Below are 19,061 nucleotides of genomic sequence, written 5' to 3' on the forward strand. Positions count from 1 at the left end.
AGCAGGAACCTAGTGCACTTTCAGTCAATACTGCATAGAACTCAAGGCAAAACGTGGGGGTGACCATGTCAAAAAGAGGCACTTTTCTACATCTTTGAATTAAATATGATTCCTTAACAGAGTCCCTGTGAGAAATGGGGTCTCTAGTTGGCAATGGTTTGCACCCTGTCCAAGTAGGGACCCTCACTTTGGTGAGGGCAAGGGAGCCAAACAACTAAGATAACCCCTGCACACCCACTTGGTAGTTTGGTTCAAGCAGTCAATCTTATCTCAGAGGCAATGTGTAAAGTATTTGTGTGTATACACACACACACACACACACAGTGAAAACACAACAGAAGTACTCCTCACAAGTTTAGAAAATAGCCAATATTTATCTGCATTAAACAAGACCAAAACGACAAAAATCCAACATACACAAGTAAGGATATCAATTTTTAAATGGGTCTTAGTCCATAGGAATCAATGGTTATATCTTTTTGGTACAAGGTACCTGGGATGCGTCAAAAACAAATATGATGCAGGCTGCAAGTGTTGAAAAAGCAAGGAAGTGCGTCAGTTCCTTACTGCAAACTAAGTGATGCTTCAATTCTTCCCTCACAGATGAGGGAATTTGTTGGTTCCTTACTGGCAGAGGAGGTGATGTATCAATTCTTTCCTCGCAGGAAAAGCGATGCATTGATTTCCAGACACGCAGCCTCAGTTCCTTACTGCGTTGCGGGGTAGATGAGAAATTGATGCCCAGGGATGATGCAGGGAAAATCCAGACACTATGATGGAACTGCGATGAAACAGGAGCAACACACACGTTGCTTCGATTCTGCAAGCGTTGGGTCGATTTGTCAGCCGCAGCGTGTGGATTTTGTCCTTCAGGTCACCAGCTCACAATTCTAAGGGCCCTGGGACTGGAGTTGGCACCACATGGCAAGTCAGGACTCTCAGCAGAAGAGCCCAGGCACTGGCAGATGAATTCTTTGATGTCTCTGAGACTTATTAACATGAGGCAAGTTCAGTTCAAGCCCATGGAGAACCTTGGAGAGCAGGGAATAGTAAGCAAAGTTTAGTCCTTTCACTCCCAGGACAGAAGCAGCAAGCAGATGGCCAGCACACCAATGCAACAGGCAGAGTGTAGGAAAGTACTCTTTCTTGGCATGGTTACCCCCATTTCTGCCTGTTGTCAGTGTGTTTGACTGTGTTTACTGGGATCCTGCTAACCAGGACCCCAATGATTATGCTCTCTCGCTTCTAACTTGAAAATGTAGTTATTTTTCACCCCACATTTGGCATACTGGTGGTGCCAAGTCCCTAGTAAATGGTAGCTAGGGCACTGGGGTACCAGAAGATCCCCATGGGCTGCAGCATGTATTATGTCACCCATGGGGAGCCCATGCAAAGTGTTCTGCAGGCCTGCCATTGCAGCCTTCGTGAAAGGGTGCATGCACCCTTTTACACTACAGGTCACTGCACCAGGTCACTGTAAGTCACCCCTAGGGCAGCTCCTCCTAGTCCAGAGGGCTGGGTGCAAGTACTGGTGTGTGTACTCCAGTGCCATTTTCGTGGACTTCATGAGTGCAGGGACGCCATTTTATGCATTTAATGGCCATAGGTCATTACCTATGTCCAGCTACATAATGGTAATGCCAAACCTAGGCATGTTGGGTATCAAACATGTCAGAATCATACCCCAATACCGTTGCCAGTATTGGAAGTATGATTCCATGCAATCTGGGGGCTCCCTAGAAGACCCCCAGCATTGCTCCTACCAGCCTTCTAGGGTTTTCCGGGCAGCCCAAGCTACTGTCACCCCTCAGACAGGTTTCTGACCTCCTGCTGCTTTAACAGCTCAAGCCCAGGAAGGTATATTAAAGGATTTTATTTGGGAGAGGGCGGTAACACCCTCTCCCATTGGAAATAGGTGTTACATATCTGGGAAGGTGAGTCTCCCCAAGCCACTGGTATTGTAAGGAAATGCCTCCTTGGCATGGTTGCCCCCTGACTTTTTGCCTTTGCTGATGCTATGTTTACAATTGAAAGTGTGCTGAGGCCTGCTAACCAGGCCCCAACACCAGTGTTCTTTCCCTAACCTGTACTTTTGTATCCACAATTGGCAGACCCTGGCATCCAGATAAGCCCCTTGTAACTGGTACTTCTAGTACCAAGGGCCCTGATGCCAAGGAAGGTCTCTAAGGGCTGCAGCATGTCTTATGCCACCCTGGAGACCTCTCACTCAGCACAGACACCCTGCTTGCCAGCTTGTGTGTGCTAGTGAGGACAAAACGAGTAAGTCGACATGGCACTCCCCTCAGGGTGCCATGCCAGCCTCTCACTGCCTAGGCAGTATAGGTAAGACACCCCTCTAGCAGGCCTTACAGCCCTAAGGCAGGGTGCACTATACCATAGGTGAGGGTACCAGTGCATGAGCATGGTACCCCTACAGTGTCTAAACAAAACCTTAGACATTGTAAGTGCAGGGTAGCCATAAGAGTATATGGTCTGGGAGTTTGTCAAACACGAACTCCACAGCACCATAATGGCTACACTGAAAACTGGGAAGTTTGGTATCAAACTTCTCAGCACAATAAATGCACACTGATGCCAGTGTACATTTTATTGTAAAATACACCCCAGAGGGCACCTTAGAGGTGCCCCCTGAAACTTAACCGACTATCTGTGTAGGCTGACTAGTTTTAGCAGCCTGCCACAAACCGAGACATGTTGCTGGCCCCATGGGGAGAGTGCCTTTGTCACTCTGAGGCCAGTAACAAAGCCTGCACTGGGTGGAGATGCTAACACCTCCCCCAGGCAGGAATTGTCACACCTGGCGGTGAGCCTCAAAGGCTCACCTCCTTTGTGCCAACCCAGCAGGACACTCCAGCTAGTGGAGTTGCCCGCCCCCTCCGGCCAGGCCCCACTTTTGGCGGCAAGGCCGGAGAAAATAATGAGAAAAACAAGGAGGAGTCACTGGCCAGTCAGGACAGCCCCTAAGGTGTCCTGAGCTGAAGTGACTCTAACTTTTAGAAATCCTCCATCTTGCCGATGGAGGATTCCCCCAATAGGGTTAGGATTGTGACCCCCTCCCCTTGGGAGGAGGCACAAAGAGGGTGTACCCACCCTCAGGGCTAGTAGCCATTGGTTACTAACCCCCCAGACCTAAACACGCCCTTAAATTTAGTATTTAAGGGCTACCCTGAACCCTAGAAAATTAGATTCCTGCAACTACAAGAAGAAGGACTGCCCAGCTGAAAACCCCTGCAGCGGAAGACCAGAAGACGACAACTGCCTTGGCTCCAGAAACTCACCGGCCTGTCTCCTGCCTTCCAAAGATCCTGCTCCAGCGACGCCTTCCAAAGGGACCAGCGACCTCGACATCCTCTGAGGACTGCCCCCGGCTTCGAAAAGACAAGAAACTCCCGAGGACAGCGGACCTGCTCCAAGAAAAGCTGCAACTTTGTTTCCAGCAGCTTTAAAGAACCCTGCAAGCTCCCCGCAAGAAGCGTGAGACTTGCAACACTGCACCCGGCGACCCCGACTCGGCTGGTGGAGATCCGACACCTCAGGAGGGACCCCGGGACTACTCTGATACTGTGAGTACCAAAACCTGTCCCCCCTGAGCCCCCACAGCGCCGCCTGCAGAGGGAATCCCGAGGCTTCCCCTGACCGCGACTCTTTGAACCTAAAGTCCCGACGCCTGGGAGAGACCCTGCACCCGCAGCCCCCAGGACCTGAAGGACCGGACTTTCACTGGAGAAGTGACCCCCAGGAGTCCCTCTCCCTTGCCCAAGTGGAGGTTTCCCCGAGGAACCCCCCCCTTGCCTGCCTGCAGCGCTGAAGAGATCCCGAGATCTCTCATAGACTAACATTGCGAACCCGACGCTTGTTTCTACACTGCACCCGGCCGCCCCCGCGCCGCTGAGGGTGAAATTTCTGTGTGGACTTGTGTCCCCCCCGGTGCCCTACAAAACCCCCCTGGTCTGCCCTCCGAAGACGCGGGTACTTACCTGCAAGCAGACCGGAACCGGGGCACCCCCTTCTCTCCATTCTAGCCTATGCGTTTTGGGCACCACTTTGAACTCTGCACCTGACCGGCCCTGCGCTGCTGGTGTGGTGACTTTGGGGTTGCTCTGAACCCCCAACGGTGGGCTACCTTGGACCAAGAACTAAGCCCTGTAAGTGTCTTACTTACCTGGTTAACCTAACAAATACTTACCTCCCCTAGGAACTGTGAAAATTGCACTAAGTGTCCACTTTTGAAACAGCTAGTTGTGAATAACTTGAAAAGTATACATGCAATTTTGATGATTTGAAGTTCCTAAAGTACTTACCTGCAATACCTTTCGAATGAGATATTACATGTAGAATTTGAACCTGTGGTTCTTAAAATAAACTAAGAAAAGATATTTTTCTATACAAAAACCTATTGGCTGGATTTGTCTCTGAGTGTGTGTACCTCATTTATTGTCTATGTGTATGTGCAACAAATGCTTAACACTACTCCTTGGATAAGCCTACTGCTCGACCACACTACCACAAAATAGAGCATTAGTATTATCTCTTTTTACCACTATTTTACCTCTAAGGGGAACCCTTGGACTCTGTGCATGCTATTCCTTACTTTGAAATAGCACATACAGAGCCAACTTCCTACATTGGTGGCAGCGGTGGGATACAAGACTTTGCATTTGCTGGACTACTCAGCCAATACCTGATCACACGACAAATTCCAAAATTGTCATTAGAAATTCATTTTTGCAATTTGAAATTTTTCTAAATTCTTAAAAGTCCTGCTAGGGCCTTGTGTGTTAAGTCCCTGTTTAGCATTGTCTTTTAGAGTTTAAAAGTTTGTTAAAAGTTTGAAATTAGATTCTAGAAACAGTTTTAGATTCTTTAAAAAGTCTTCCAACTTTTTAGCAAAATAATGTCTGATACAGAGATGAATGTGGTGGAACTCGACACCACACCTTACCTCCATCTTAAGATGAGGGAGCTAAGGTCTCTCTGTAATATCAAAAAAATAACCATTGGCTCCAGACCTACCAAAATTCAGCTCCAGAAGCTGTTGGCAGAGTTTGAAAAAGCCAACCCCTCTGATGATGACATCACAGAGGAAGAAATTAGTGACTTGGAGGCCAATGTCCCTCCTCCAGTCCTAAATAGGGAGAACAGGACCCCTCAAGTCCTGTCTCCAACTGTGTTAGTCAGAGATAGTGAGTCCCTCACAGGAGGGTCCCACATTTCTGAAATCACTGAGGATGCTCTCAGTGAAGATGACCTCCTGTTAGCCAGGATGGCCAAAAGATTGGCTTTAGAGAGACAGCTCCTAGCCATAGAAAGGGAAAGACAAGAGATGGGCCTAGGACCCATCAATGGTGGCAGCAATATAAATAGGGTCAGAGATTCTCCTGACATGTTGAAAATCCCCAAAGGGATTGTGACAAAATTTGAAGATGGTGATGACATCACCAAGTGGTTCACAGCTTTTGAGAGGGCTTGTGTAACCAGAAAAGTGAACAGATCTCACTGGGGTGCTCTCCTTTGGGAAATGTTCACTGGAAAGTGTAGGGATAGACTCCTCACACTCTCTGGAAAAGATGCAGAATCTTATGACCTCATGAAGGGTACCCTGATTGAGGGCTTTGAATTCTCCACTGAGGAGTACAGGATTAGGTTCAGGGGGGCTCAAAAATCCTCGAGCCAGACCTGGGTTGACTTTGTTGACTACTCAGTGAAAACACTAGATGGTTGGATTCAAGGCAGTGGTGTTAATAATTATGATGGGCTGTACAATTTATTTGTGAAAGAACACCTGTTAAGTAATTGTTTCAATGATAAACTGCATCAGCATCTGGTAGACCTAGGACCAATTTCTCCCCAAGAATTGGGAAAGAAGGCGGACCATTGGGTCAAGACAAGGGTGTCCAAGACTTCAACAGGGGGTGACCAAAAGAAAGGGGTCACAAAGACTCCCCAGGGGAAGGGTGATGAGACAGCCAAAACTAAAAATAGTAAAGAGTCTTCTACAGGCCCCCAAAAACCTGCACAGGAGGGTGGGCCCAGAGCCTCTTCACAAAACAATGGGTACAAGGGTAAAAACTTTGATCCCAAAAAGGCCTGGTGTCATAGCTGTAAACAGCATGGACACCAAACTGGAGACAAGGCCTGTCCCAAGAAAGGTTCCACTCCAAACTCCCATCCAGGTAACACTGGTATGGCTAGTCTCCAAGTGGGATCAACAGTGTGCCCAGAGCAAATCAGGGTCCACACTGAAGCTATTCTAGTTTCTGAGGGTGGGGTGGATTTAGCCACACTAGCTGTCTGGCCGCCTAACATGCAAAAATACAGACAGCAACTCTTAATTAATGGGACTAGAATAGAGGGCCTGAGGGATACAGGTGCCAGTGTCACCATGGTGACAGAGAAACTGGTTTCCCCTGGCCAATACCTGACTGGAAAAACTTACACAGTCACCAACGCTGACAATCAGAGAAAAGTACATCCCATGGCAATGGTTACTTTAGAATGGGGAGGGGTCAATGGCCTGAAACAGGTGGTGGTCTCCTCAAATATCCCAGTGGACTGTCTGCTTGGAAATGACCTGGAGTCCTCAGCATGGGCTGAGGTAGAATTAAAAACCCATGCAGCAATGCTGGGTATCCCTGAACTGGTGTGTGTGAAAACAAGAGCACAATGCAAGGCACGGGGTGAACAAGTAGAGCTGGAGTCTGGAAGAATGGCCCAGCCTACCAAGAGAACAGGAAAGTCAGTTGGGAAACCAACTACAACACAGCAAAAGAAAGGGAACCTCTCTTCTCAGGAAGAAGTTCTGCCCTCTGAGGGAACTGAGCCTTTGGAGCTTGAACCTTATCAGGTTGAGCTCTTAGGCCCAGGGGGACCCTCAAGGGAGGAGCTGTGTAAGGGACAAGAAACCTGTCCCTCTCTTGAAGGCCTTAGGCAGCAAGCTGCTGAAGAGTCCAAAGGCAAGAAAAATGGAACGCATAGGGTCTATTGGGAAGATGGACTCCTGTACACTGAGGCCAGAGACCCCAAACCTGGTGCCACTAGGAGAGTGGTAGTGCCTCAGCTGTTCAGGAAGTTCATCCTAACATTGGCCCATGACATTCCCCTTGCTGGACATTTGGGACAAACCAAGACGTGGGAGAGGTTAGTCAACCACTTCTACTGGCCCAATATGTCCAACATGGTTAAGGAGTTTTGCCTCTCCTGCCCCACCTGTCAAGCCAGTGGTAAGACAGGCGGACATCCAAAGGCCCCCCTCATTCCACTTCCAGTGGTGGGGGTGCCCTTTGAAAGAGTGGGTGTGGACATAGTTGGTCCACTGGAACCTCCCACAGCCTCAGGAAATATGTACATCCTGGTAGTAGTGGATCATGCTACCAGGTATCCTGAAGCTATTCCCGTAGGTCGACTACTGCCCCTGCAGTAGCCAAGGCCATCATTGGTATCTTTACCAGAGTGGGTTTCCCTAAGGAGGTGGTGTCTGACAGAGGTACCAACTTCATGTCAGCATACCTAAAGCACATGTGGAATGAGTGTGGAGTGACTTATAAATTCACTACACCATACCATCCACAAACTAATGGCTTGGTTGAGAGATTCAACAAGACATTAAAAGGCATGATCATGGGGCTCCCAGAAAAGCTCAAAAGGAGATGGGATGTCCTCTTGCCATGTCTGCTTTTCGCTTACAGAGAGGTGCCACAGAAGGGAGTAGGATTCTCACCCTTTGAACTTCTGTTTGGTCATCCTGTAAGGGGACCACTTGCCCTTGTTAAAGAAGGCTGGGAGAGACCTCTCCATGAGCCTAAACAGGACCTAGTGGACTATGTACTTGGCCTTCGCTCTAGAATGGCAGAGTACATGGAAAAGGCAACCAAAAACCTTGAGGCCAGCCAACAGCTCCAGAAGTTTTGGTATGACCAAAAGGCTGCACTGGTTGAGTTCCAACCAGGGCAGAAAGTCTGGGTTCTGGAGCCTGTGGCTCCCAGGGCACTCCAGGACAAATGGAGTGGCCCTTACCCAGTACTAGAAAGGAAGAGTCAGGTCACCTACCTGGTGGACCTGGGCACAAGCAGGAGCCCCAAGAGGGTGATCCATGTAAACCGCCTTAAGCTCTTCCACGACAGGGCTGATGTCAATCTGTTGATGGTAACAGATGAGGATCAGGAGGCAGAGAGTGAACCTCTCCCTGATCTTCTGTCATCAGACCCAAAAGATGGCACAGTAGATGGAGTGATCTACTCAGACACCCTCTCTGGCCAACAGCAAGCTGATTGTAGGAGAGTCCTACAACAGTTTCCTGAACTCTTCTCCTTAACCCCTGGTCAGACACACCTGTGTACCCATGATGTGGACACAGGAGACAGCATGCCTGTCAAGAACAAAATCTTTAGACAATCTGACCATGTTAAGGAAAGCATCAAGGTGGAAGTCCACAAGATGCTGGAATTGGGAGTAATTGAGCGCTCTGACAGCCCCTGGGCTAGCCCAGTGGTCTTAGTCCCCAAACCTCACACCAAAGATGGAAAGAAAGAGATGAGGTTTTGTGTGGACTACAGAGGGCTCAATTCTGTCACCAAGACAGATGCTCATCCAATTCCAAGAGCTGATGAGCTCATAGACAAATTAGGTGCTGCCAAATTCTTAAGTACCTTTGACTTGACAGCAGGGTACTGGCAAATAAAAATGGCACCTGGAGCAAAAGAGAAAACAGCATTCTCCACACCTGATGGGCATTATCAGTTTACTGTTATGCCCTTTGGTTTAAAGAATGCCCCTGCCACCTTCCAAAGGTTGGTGAATCAAGTCCTTGCTGGCTTGGAGTCCTTTAGCACAGCTTATCTTGATGATATTGCTGTCTTTAGCTCCACCTGGCAGGATCACCTGGTCCACCTGAAGAAGGTTTTGAAGGCTCTGCAATCTGCAGGCCTCTCTATCAAGGCATCCAAATGCCAGATAGGGCAGGGAACTGTGGTTTACTTGGGCCACCTTGTAGGTGGAGGCCAAGTTCAGCCACTCCAACCCAAGATCCAGACTATTCTGGACTGGGTAGCTCCAAAAACCCAGACTCAAGTCAGGGCATTCCTTGGCTTGACTGGGTATTACAGGAGGTTTGTGAAGGGATATGGATCCATTGTGACAGCCCTCACTGAACTCACCTCCAAGAAAATGCCCAAGAAAGTGAACTGGACTGTGGAATGCCAACAGGCCTTTGACACCCTGAAACAAGCAATGTGCTCAGCACCAGTTCTAAAAGCTCCAGATTATTCTAAGCAGTTCATTGTGCAGACTGATGCCTCTGAACATGGGATAGGGGCAGTTTTGTCCCAAACAAATGATGATGGCCTTGACCAGCCTGTTGCTTTCATTAGCAGGAGGTTACTCCCCAGGGAGCAGCGTTGGAGTGCCATTGAGAGGGAGGCCTTTGCTGTGGTTTGGTCCCTGAAGAAGCTGAGACCATACCTCTTTGGGACTCACTTCCTAGTTCAAACTGACCACAGACCTCTCAAATGGCTGATGCAAATGAAAGGTGAAAATCCTAAACTGTTGAGGTGGTCCATCTCCCTACAGGGAATGGACTTTATAGTGGAACACAGACCTGGGACTGCCCATGCCAATGCAGATGGCCTTTCCAGGTTCTTCCACTTAGAAAATGAAGACTCTCTTGGGAAAGGTTAGTCTCATCCTCTTTCGTTTGGGGGGGGGGGGTTGTGTAAGGAAATGCCTCCTTGGCATGGTTGCCCCCTGACTTTTTGCCTTTGCTGATGCTATGTTTACAATTGAAAGTGTGCTGAGGCCTGCTAACCAGGCCCCAACACCAGTGTTCTTTCCCTAACCTGTACTTTTGTATCCACAATTGGCAGACCCTGGCATCCAGATAAGCCCCTTGTAACTGGTACTTCTAGTACCAAGGGCCCTGATGCCAAGGAAGGTCTCTAAGGGCTGCAGCATGTCTTATGCCACCCTGGAGACCTCTCACTCAGCACAGACACCCTGCTTGCCAGCTTGTGTGTGCTAGTGAGGACAAAACGAGTAAGTCGACATGGCACTCCCCTCAGGGTGCCATGCCAGCCTCTCACTGCCTAGGCAGTATAGGTAAGACACCCCTCTAGCAGGCCTTACAGCCCTAAGGCAGGGTGCACTATACCATAGGTGAGGGTACCAGTGCATGAGCATGGTACCCCTACAGTGTCTAAACAAAACCTTAGACATTGTAAGTGCAGGGTAGCCATAAGAGTATATGGTCTGGGAGTTTGTCAAACACGAACTCCACAGCACCATAATGGCTACACTGAAAACTGGGAAGTTTGGTATCAAACTTCTCAGCACAATAAATGCACACTGATGCCAGTGTACATTTTATTGTAAAATACACCCCAGAGGGCACCTTAGAGGTGCCCCCTGAAACTTAACCGACTATCTGTGTAGGCTGACTAGTTTTAGCAGCCTGCCACAAACCGAGACATGTTGCTGGCCCCATGGGGAGAGTGCCTTTGTCACTCTGAGGCCAGTAACAAAGCCTGCACTGGGTGGAGATGCGAACACCTCCCCCAGGCAGGAATTGTCACACCTGGCGGTGAGCCTCAAAGGCTCACCTCCTTTGTGCCAACCCAGCAGGACACTCCAGCTAGTGGAGTTGCCCGCCCCCTCCGGCCAGGCCCCACTTTTGGCGGCAAGGCCGGAGAAAATAATGAGAAAAACAAGGAGGAGTCACTGGCCAGTCAGGACAGCCCCTAAGGTGTCCTGAGCTGAGGTGACTCTGACTTTTAGAAATCCTCCATCTTGCCGATGGAGGATTCCCCCAATAGGGTTAGGATTGTGACCCCCTCCCCTTGGGAGGAGGCACAAAGAGGGTGTACCCACCCTCAGGGCTAGTAGCCATTGGTTACTAACCCCCCAGACCTAAACACGCCCTTAAATTTAGTATTTAAGGGCTACCCTGAACCCTAGAAAATTAGATTCCTGCAACTACAAGAAGAAGGACTGCCCAGCTGAAAACCCCTGCAGCGGAAGACCAGAAGACGACAACTGCCTTGGCTCCAGAAACTCACCGGCCTGTCTCCTGCCTTCCAAAGATCCTGCTCCAGCGACGCCTTCCAAAGGGACCAGCGACCTCGACATCCTCTGAGGACTGCCCCCGGCTTCGAAAAGACAAGAAACTCCCGAGGACAGCGGACCTGCTCCAAGAAAAGCTGCAACTTTGTTTCCAGCAGCTTTAAAGAACCCTGCAAGCTCCCCGCAAGAAGCGTGAGACTTGCAACACTGCACCCGGCGACCCCGACTCGGCTGGTGGAGATCCGACACCTCAGGAGGGACCCCGGGACTACTCTGATACTGTGAGTACCAAAACCTGTCCCCCCTGAGCCCCCACAGCGCCGCCTGCAGAGGGAATCCCGAGGCTTCCCCTGACCGCGACTCTTTGAACCTAAAGTCCCGACGCCTGGGAGAGACCCTGCACCCGCAGCCCCCAGGACCTGAAGGACCGGACTTTCACTGGAGAAGTGACCCCCAGGAGTCCCTCTCCCTTGCCCAAGTGGAGGTTTCCCAGAGGAACCCCCCCCTTGCCTGCCTGCAGCGCTGAAGAGATCCCGAGATCTCTCATAGACTAACATTGCGAACCAGACGCTTGTTTCTACACTGCACCCGGCCGCCCCCGCGCCGCTGAGGGTGAAATTTCTGTGTGGACTTGTGTCCCCCCCCGGTGCCCTACAAAACCCCCCTGGTCTGCCCTCCGAAGACGCGGGTACTTACCTGCAAGCAGACCGGAACCGGGGCACCCCCTTCTCTCCATTCTAGCCTATGCGTTTTGGGCACCACTTTGAACTCTGCACCTGACCGGCCCTGCGCTGCTGGTGTGGTGACTTTGGGGTTGCTCTGAACCCCCAACGGTGGGCTACCTTGGACCAAGAACTAAGCCCTGTAAGTGTCTTACTTACCTGGTTAACCTAACAAATACTTACCTCCCCTAGGAACTGTGAAAATTGCACTAAGTGTCCACTTTTGAAACAGCTAGTTGTGAATAACTTGAAAAGTATACATGCAATTTTGATGATTTGAAGTTGAACCTGTGGTTCTTAAAATAAACTAAGAAAAGATTTTTTTTATACAAAAACCTATTGGCTGGATTTGTCTCAGTGTGTGTACCTCATTTATTGTCTATGTGTATGTGCAACAAATGCTTAACACTACTCCTTGGATAAGCCTACTGCTCGACCACACTACCACAAAATAGAGCATTAGTATTATCTCTTTTTGCCACTATCTTACCTCTAAGGGGAACCCTTGGACTCTGTGCATGCTATTCCTTACTTTGAAATAGCACATACAGAGCCAACTTCCTACAGGTATGCTTTGAGCTTAGAAGGGCACATTTGGAGCCTTCCGTCCATAAACCAGTCTACATCAGTTCAGGGACCTCCAGTCCCTGCTCTGGCCCAAAACTGGACAATGGAAAGGGGAGTGAACACTCCTCTGTCCATCATCACCCCAGGGGTGGTGCCCAGAGCTCCTCCAGAGGGACCCTGGGTTCTGCCATCTTGAATCCAAGGTTGTCCTGGACCTACAGGAGCATCTGAGTGGCCAGGCAGGTGATGTCAGAGTCCCACCCTGATAGGTGGTCACCTCGCTAGGTGACCAATCCCCCTTTCAGGGCTAATTAGGGTGTCTCTCTTGGGTGGGTCCTCAGATTCAGCTTGCAAGATTCCAGCAGGACTCCTCTGCAACCTCACTTCGACTTCTAGCCACTGGAACTGCAACTGGACCATCCAGGAACCGACAATCTGCATCCACGACAAAGACTCTGCTTGCAACATTGTTTCCATGGCTCCTTCCGGCTTCTGCAACATTTTCCGGGCTGTGCATCCTCTGGGGGTGTTGGGGGGGGGGGAGGGGGGCAAGTCTTCACCCTGCATGAGAAGGGAGAAGGAATCTCCCTTGGGGTGAAGGAATCTCCCTTGGGGTGAAGGAGTCACTCCCCTTCCTCTGCAGGCACCAATTGAAATGACGACAGGCTGCGTGGATCTCCTCTCTACTTGACCTGCGTGGATCCTGCATCATGAGTGGTGGTCCGGAGTAGTCATCTCGGTCCTCTTTGCCAGCTGTCCAACTTTGGTCGAAGTAAGCCCTTACCTTCCCACACAGGACAGTACCCCCTTGCACTGTATTTCTGCCAAGGAATGTTTGCATCTCCTCCATGGGATCTTCAGGCTGCGTGTAGTCCCAGCCCTCCTTCCTGCGATGCACAGCCCTCTGTGTGCTGCTCCTTCGGCGTGGGACCCTTCTCCAGTAGTGCTGCGTGGGCTCCTCTGGGCCACCTGTCTTCTCCATCCTGTGGGACTCCTGTGGGTGCTGCCTCTGCTCCGGTGGGCTCTGTGTCACAGAGGGCCCCTTGTGACTCCCCACTCCTGGGCCTTGCTGGTCCCTGTCAGCTTCACTTTCTGCCAACCGTGACATTTGCCTTTACCAAGGCTTGTTGGTGGAATCCTTGCACCAACACCGACTGCAATTCTTCTCCCAGTGTGGAATGTCGTCTGCATCCCTCAGGAACTCTTCACTGACTCCAGGGCTGCAGTGCTGATCTTCACAAAACCGTCAACCAACTCTTGCATCCACAGCTGGGTGGGTAGTAGCACCTACTACTCCTGGACTCCTCTGTGACATCTGGACTTGGTCACTTTCTTCCACAGGTCTTCCTCTTCATGAATCCACCGCTGGCTTCTTGCAGATTTGTCTGGGTGTTGCATTTTCTTCTCTATTCCTTTTGGGTGGTTTCAGGGAAATCTAGCAATTTACTTCTTTCCTTCTGGTTGCTAGGGGGACACTGTGGTACTTACCTTTGGGGTTTCCTAGCACTCCCAGCTCCCCTCTACACATTCCACTTGCCTAGGTGGGGGCCCTGTGTTCGCATTCCATTTTGTTTTAGTATATGGTTTGGGCTCCCCGTAGGGTCAATATTGTCTAACTGTATTTGCACTGTTTTCTATCACTTTCTTTGCCTATTGCTGATAACTAGAGTATATATTTAGTGTGTTACTTACTTCCTATTGGAGGGTTGCCTCTAGTAGTTTTTGGTACTGTGTCACTAAAATAAATTACATTTATTTTTGTAACAGTGAGTGTTTTCTTTCATGTGTGCATGTGCTGTGTGACTACAGTGATATTAAATGAGCTTTGCATGTCTCCTAGATAAGCCTTGGCTGCTCATCCACAGTTACCGCTTGAAAGCCTGGCTTCCGAGACACTGACTACACTTCGCTAATAGGGGGTATCTGGAACAAGGTGTAAGTACCTTAGGTACCCACCACACACCAGGCCAACTTCCTACACAAACTGGTAGTCCTTCAGCATCCAGCTTTTCTTCCTGGCAGAACATCCTCGGTCCATAAGCGTTTTAACTCTGTGGTGTCACAGGCCCAGTACTTATACCCATTTCGGTCTTTGAAGTAGGGAACTTCAAAGAGGAGTCCTTATAGAGCACAAGACCCTGCCTTTCCTTGCCCTGGCCCCAGACACACTCCAGGGTGTTGGAGACTGTTTTGTGTGAGGACAGGCAAAGCCCTATTCAGGTGCAAGTGTCAGCTCCTCCCACCACTCTAGCTCAGGAAGACCTATCCGCCTGGTGATGGGCCATCAAGGTATGCAGGGCACACCTCAGCTCCCTTTGAGTGTCTTGAGTGAATACACAAACAGCCCAACTGTCACCATGTCCCAGACGAGTATTCAGCGGTCAGGCAGAGGAACAGAATGGTTCACAATTCTAAAACTAACTTCACCTAAAGATGCAGTTTTAAATTTGGACCTAAGGCAAAGACAGGCCTTACCATAGTGGAAACCGAATTTAGCAGTATTTCACTATCAGGACATATAAATCACACCAGTACATGTCCTACCTTTTTAATACACTTCACCCTGCCCACTGAGCTGCCTTGGGCCTACTTTAGGGGTGACTTACATGTAGTAAAAGGGAAGGTTTGGGCCTGGCAAGTGGGTGCATTTGCCAGGTCGAAATGGCAGTTTAAAACTGCACACACAGTCACCGCAGTGGCAGGTCAGAGACAGGTTCACTGGGCTACTCACGTGGGTGGAACACTCTGTGCTGCAGGCCCACTAGTAGCGTGTGATTTATAGGCCCTGGGCACGCACAGTGCACTTTACTAGGAGTTTACTAGTAAAACAAATATGCCATTCATGGATAAACCAATTAGCAATACAATTTAGACAGAAAGCATATGCACTTCAGCACTGGTTAGCAGCGGTAAAGCCCCCAGAGTCCTAAAGCGAGCAAACAGGTCAGAAAAAATAGGAGGAAGAAGGTAAAACGTTTGGGGATAATCCTGCAAAAGGGCCAGGTCTAACAGTCCCAATTATAATTTGCACGGTGGATTCAGTGTTTACCTGATGAGACTGCCAACTGTCTGGGGATTAATTATGACCACTGTAAAACCCAAAGCTAAAATAAGAGAGTCAGCTGTTTCTTTATCTATGGGCCAGGCCTCTAGTTTATCCAATTCGGCATTTTGACACTAAACATTTTAAGTCTCCTCATTTAAGAGAAGAGCAACTAGGAGCATCAATTTACAATGAAATACCAGCAGCTTCAATTGATCAATTTGAGCCTCTAGTCGCAGTTGGGTCACTTGCAATGGTAAATGTGGTATTGGATAGGGAAAAGGACAAATACTCAAAAGGGGTAGCAACAGGTCCACATCTCTCCTCCTCACTCTGCCTAAACAATCCAGTGTGAAGCACTGGCTCAAATATTTATGAGACAGGGTTGGATATGACCCATACATCCGAGTCCTCAGTGTTGGATATCCTCATGAACTGAGGCACTTTTAACATAATCTTGGAGGACATGGTGCTTGTAAACAACAATCTGTTCATATACCTCTTCTGAAGGGAATTACCTCCAAACTAAGACAGGACAGATTATTACTGCCATCAAAGCTATCAACCAGACACTTCTTGCCAATCAGACCAGAAGGACACAGAATCAATTATTTCAAGTTGCAGCTATGCAGAAAAAAAGATTCTTTTACAGAGCAATAAGGACCCTATCCCAATGTCAGGAATGGGGCTACAAAAAAAGTCTACATAGATATGACAATCTCATTTTATATTTTGGCATTTGTACACGGACAGGAAGTGCTCAAAACTTCCATCCATAAGTTGCTCTAAAATAATTTCCAGTGTTAAAGCAATTGACATCAACAGACTTGCACTTGGTTTACTTTGTAAAAAATGTTCACAGACGAGAAATCACCAAAGCATTCTGTCACACCAGCTAGTCTCTGGGACTTAAAATTAAACCTGGGGCTCGTCAAAGAGGCCCCACATTGTGCCATCGCGTTGGTCTGCACTGTTATAAGGCTCACTCAGAAATTACCAGCTGGAACTCCCAAGCAACCAGTATTGACAGACCGACTATATTGTACCACTTTCAGAAAAAGAAAACATACATACAGAATTTCTACTAGTGATAAATTGTTTAGAAAGAACAGTCTTTCAAAAAACACAATCGGTATGTTGTTCATCACAAAATAGTTCAAACTTCACCAAGTATTCTCAGCTGTGATGTAGCACAGTATACAGTGAGCTTGTCATTCAAGTCTCATAGTGTGAAACAATCAGGGCTTTGGACAGGTGTTAAAGAAGGGATCGGATCTCTTAGGGCAAATGACTTTGTTACTCCAGGAGACTTTGTTGCTACAAACTCCCAATACAGAAACAGCTTTCCTAAATACGTACTGGAGCAATCAGGAAAAATAGGGGCTAGCTGTTAGGAGTGACATTAATTTTTGCTTCAACTAAAACAGTGCGAAGTTATTAATTCATTCAGACTGAATTCCTTTGGACTCCCTAGTTCATTCTCCCTCTAGTCTAAAAATCTAATTATTGTAGGTTATTTTAAGTTAAAACCAAATCCTCCAGTGATTGATTACTGTATGATGGAACAATTTGAAAGCCCTGCTAACCCGTTTTGGACGTTTAAATGGTCACAGTCCTTGATAAACCATCAGGGGCCACTGATTATGTTTTTGCCCCAGCTTTTTATTACCAACTATGTAATGAGAAGATACCTCTCCCAACCACAAGATTTTGTTTTTTTTCTAGATGATTTTCAAGATTTCAAAGATAAGCTTGTCTGATACAGAAATGTAATTTAAGTCACACCACACGTCTGTTCCCCTAAGACCAGGAGCAGTATGGAAATGTGCGTGATTGGTACAGGTACACGTGTGAAAATTAGAGTTTTCTTCAGGACACGTGTTTGATAAGGAAAATAAAGCAAAAGGTTTATAGCTTGAATTAGCAGCTAATGATAAATGTGACAGGGAGGATTTAGACAAATCTGGGTTTTAGTCAAAGGGGGATCATTATAACCAACTAATCTAACCCCTTGCGGTGGCCTGAGGGACTCATTTAATAAATCTCTATGGCCTGTGGGGTGATACGCGCAATGATCTACCCTTTTCCAAGTGCACAAAGTGAATTATTAACCTTAAATTCAATAACAGAAGCAAATTATTAAATTAACTTGATCAGAGCAGCAGAAACAGATAATCTCCTGGCAGTGATTCTAAAAAGAACGATGAAATGACTGGCTCACAGATAATCCCCAGTTTTTTGTTGGGTGTCTCAAAAAGGGCATATTTCCTTAAGCTGAGATGTAACAGCAGGTAACAAACTATTAAAATGTTCTTGTCCAATGGTGTATAAACTAAAATTGGATGCGGATCTTGAAAGGAGCTAAACGTGCCTCATACATGTAGTGCCAAAAGAATTTTAAGCTAAATACATTTTTAAAGCATGCAAGCATTGAACGGGTTTAAGATTGGATCCCTTTATTTGAGGCAGAATTTTAGGGTCCTATGTCCTGCACTGTACTGCATCACCTCAGTCCCTGAAGTACATGATACTCCAAGAAAGCACATGCAAAACACACAGTTTTTATGAAACGCTTGAAAACTGGTCCCGATGAGCTTTTGATGGCTCAAAAAGGGAATGTCTCACTCTCTCTCACCTCCAGATCAGAGTGGACCAATATTATTCTACTATTATACAATAATACTGTACACCATACACCCTGTGGATATCCATCTCAACTTCCCTTCTGGTGTGAGATACTAATCCTCGATTGACGGTCTTAATACCTGGATTTGATACTGTTCATGTGAGAGCTTAATTGACCATTACTCTATTCAACCACTGCACAGAACCAATTTAACGTTTCATATTGATTTACCTTTTCGATCTAGTCAAGAACAATTATATGTGACCCGCCAGCTGGATTCTCCCTTAAAGCAATGTCACAGAGCAAATCATGATAGCATTCAAAAGTGTATGAGACACATCAAATCTCAATGTAGTAGGAACACACAGCACGGGTAGAAGGAAATCCCTGAAGGAACAATAAGTATAACACCCAAATTACGAGACAAGGTATATGTGAGGAAACCTAAATTGCCTTCATGTCTGCAGATCAGTAAAAATGGACAAATCGTTAGTCGGTCTTAAGCAGATAAACATTCATGTTTTTGGGACACTGGCTAAATATCAGCGGTAAAACAAGGTAGCAAACACCCCCAACATGCACCTCACACATAAATGCTTACCAATGATGCAAGACGTCATTGATCAAATAAATTAAATGCAACCGAAGTTCAAAATGCGCTCCTTCTGCTGTTATCCGGGTGCGCAGGTGCCATGCCAACACCTCACAGTGCTGCGGGGACTTTGCATTGGTGAACATCCAGTTTTTACCAGCCTGGACGAAAAAGCAATCACCACTTTGGAATTAGGTGCATAGATTTTGTTTTCCATAATAGAGAATATTTCACAAGTTGTAAAAGCCAGGCAAGGATACACATACTGTTTTTCACTTTCCCAGTACTGCCACTATGAGGCACCAGAAATGTGCTTCCTAGAGTTGGGTGGGTGGGGAGAAGCGGTGAAGAACAACACAGTGCAGTAGCAGCAGGTACGGGATGAACATAACAAGAGGACACCTTGAAATAAGCCTAAGGGGTTATTAGGACTATCAGAAG

At 47.7% G+C, this 19,061-nt stretch overlaps 1 protein-coding gene across 5 annotated transcripts in view; it reads right to left on the reverse strand.

Annotated features, from left to right (window-relative positions):
- CHERP (calcium homeostasis endoplasmic reticulum protein) overlaps positions 1-19,061 on the reverse strand; it is a 134,080-nt gene that overhangs the window by 75,692 nt on the left and 39,327 nt on the right. For all 5 annotated transcript variants that reach the window (XM_069218192.1, XM_069218190.1, XM_069218191.1 and 2 more), the window contains exon 5: positions 18,630-18,781. In XM_069218192.1, coding sequence (XP_069074293.1) covers positions 18,630-18,781 — 152 coding nt within the window. The remainder of the gene's footprint in view (positions 1-18,629; positions 18,782-19,061) is intronic.

Source organism: Pleurodeles waltl, chromosome 12 (genome assembly GCF_031143425.1).
Source record: "Pleurodeles waltl isolate 20211129_DDA chromosome 12, aPleWal1.hap1.20221129, whole genome shotgun sequence".
In the NCBI taxonomy this organism is placed as follows: Eukaryota; Metazoa; Chordata; class Amphibia; order Caudata; family Salamandridae; genus Pleurodeles; species Pleurodeles waltl.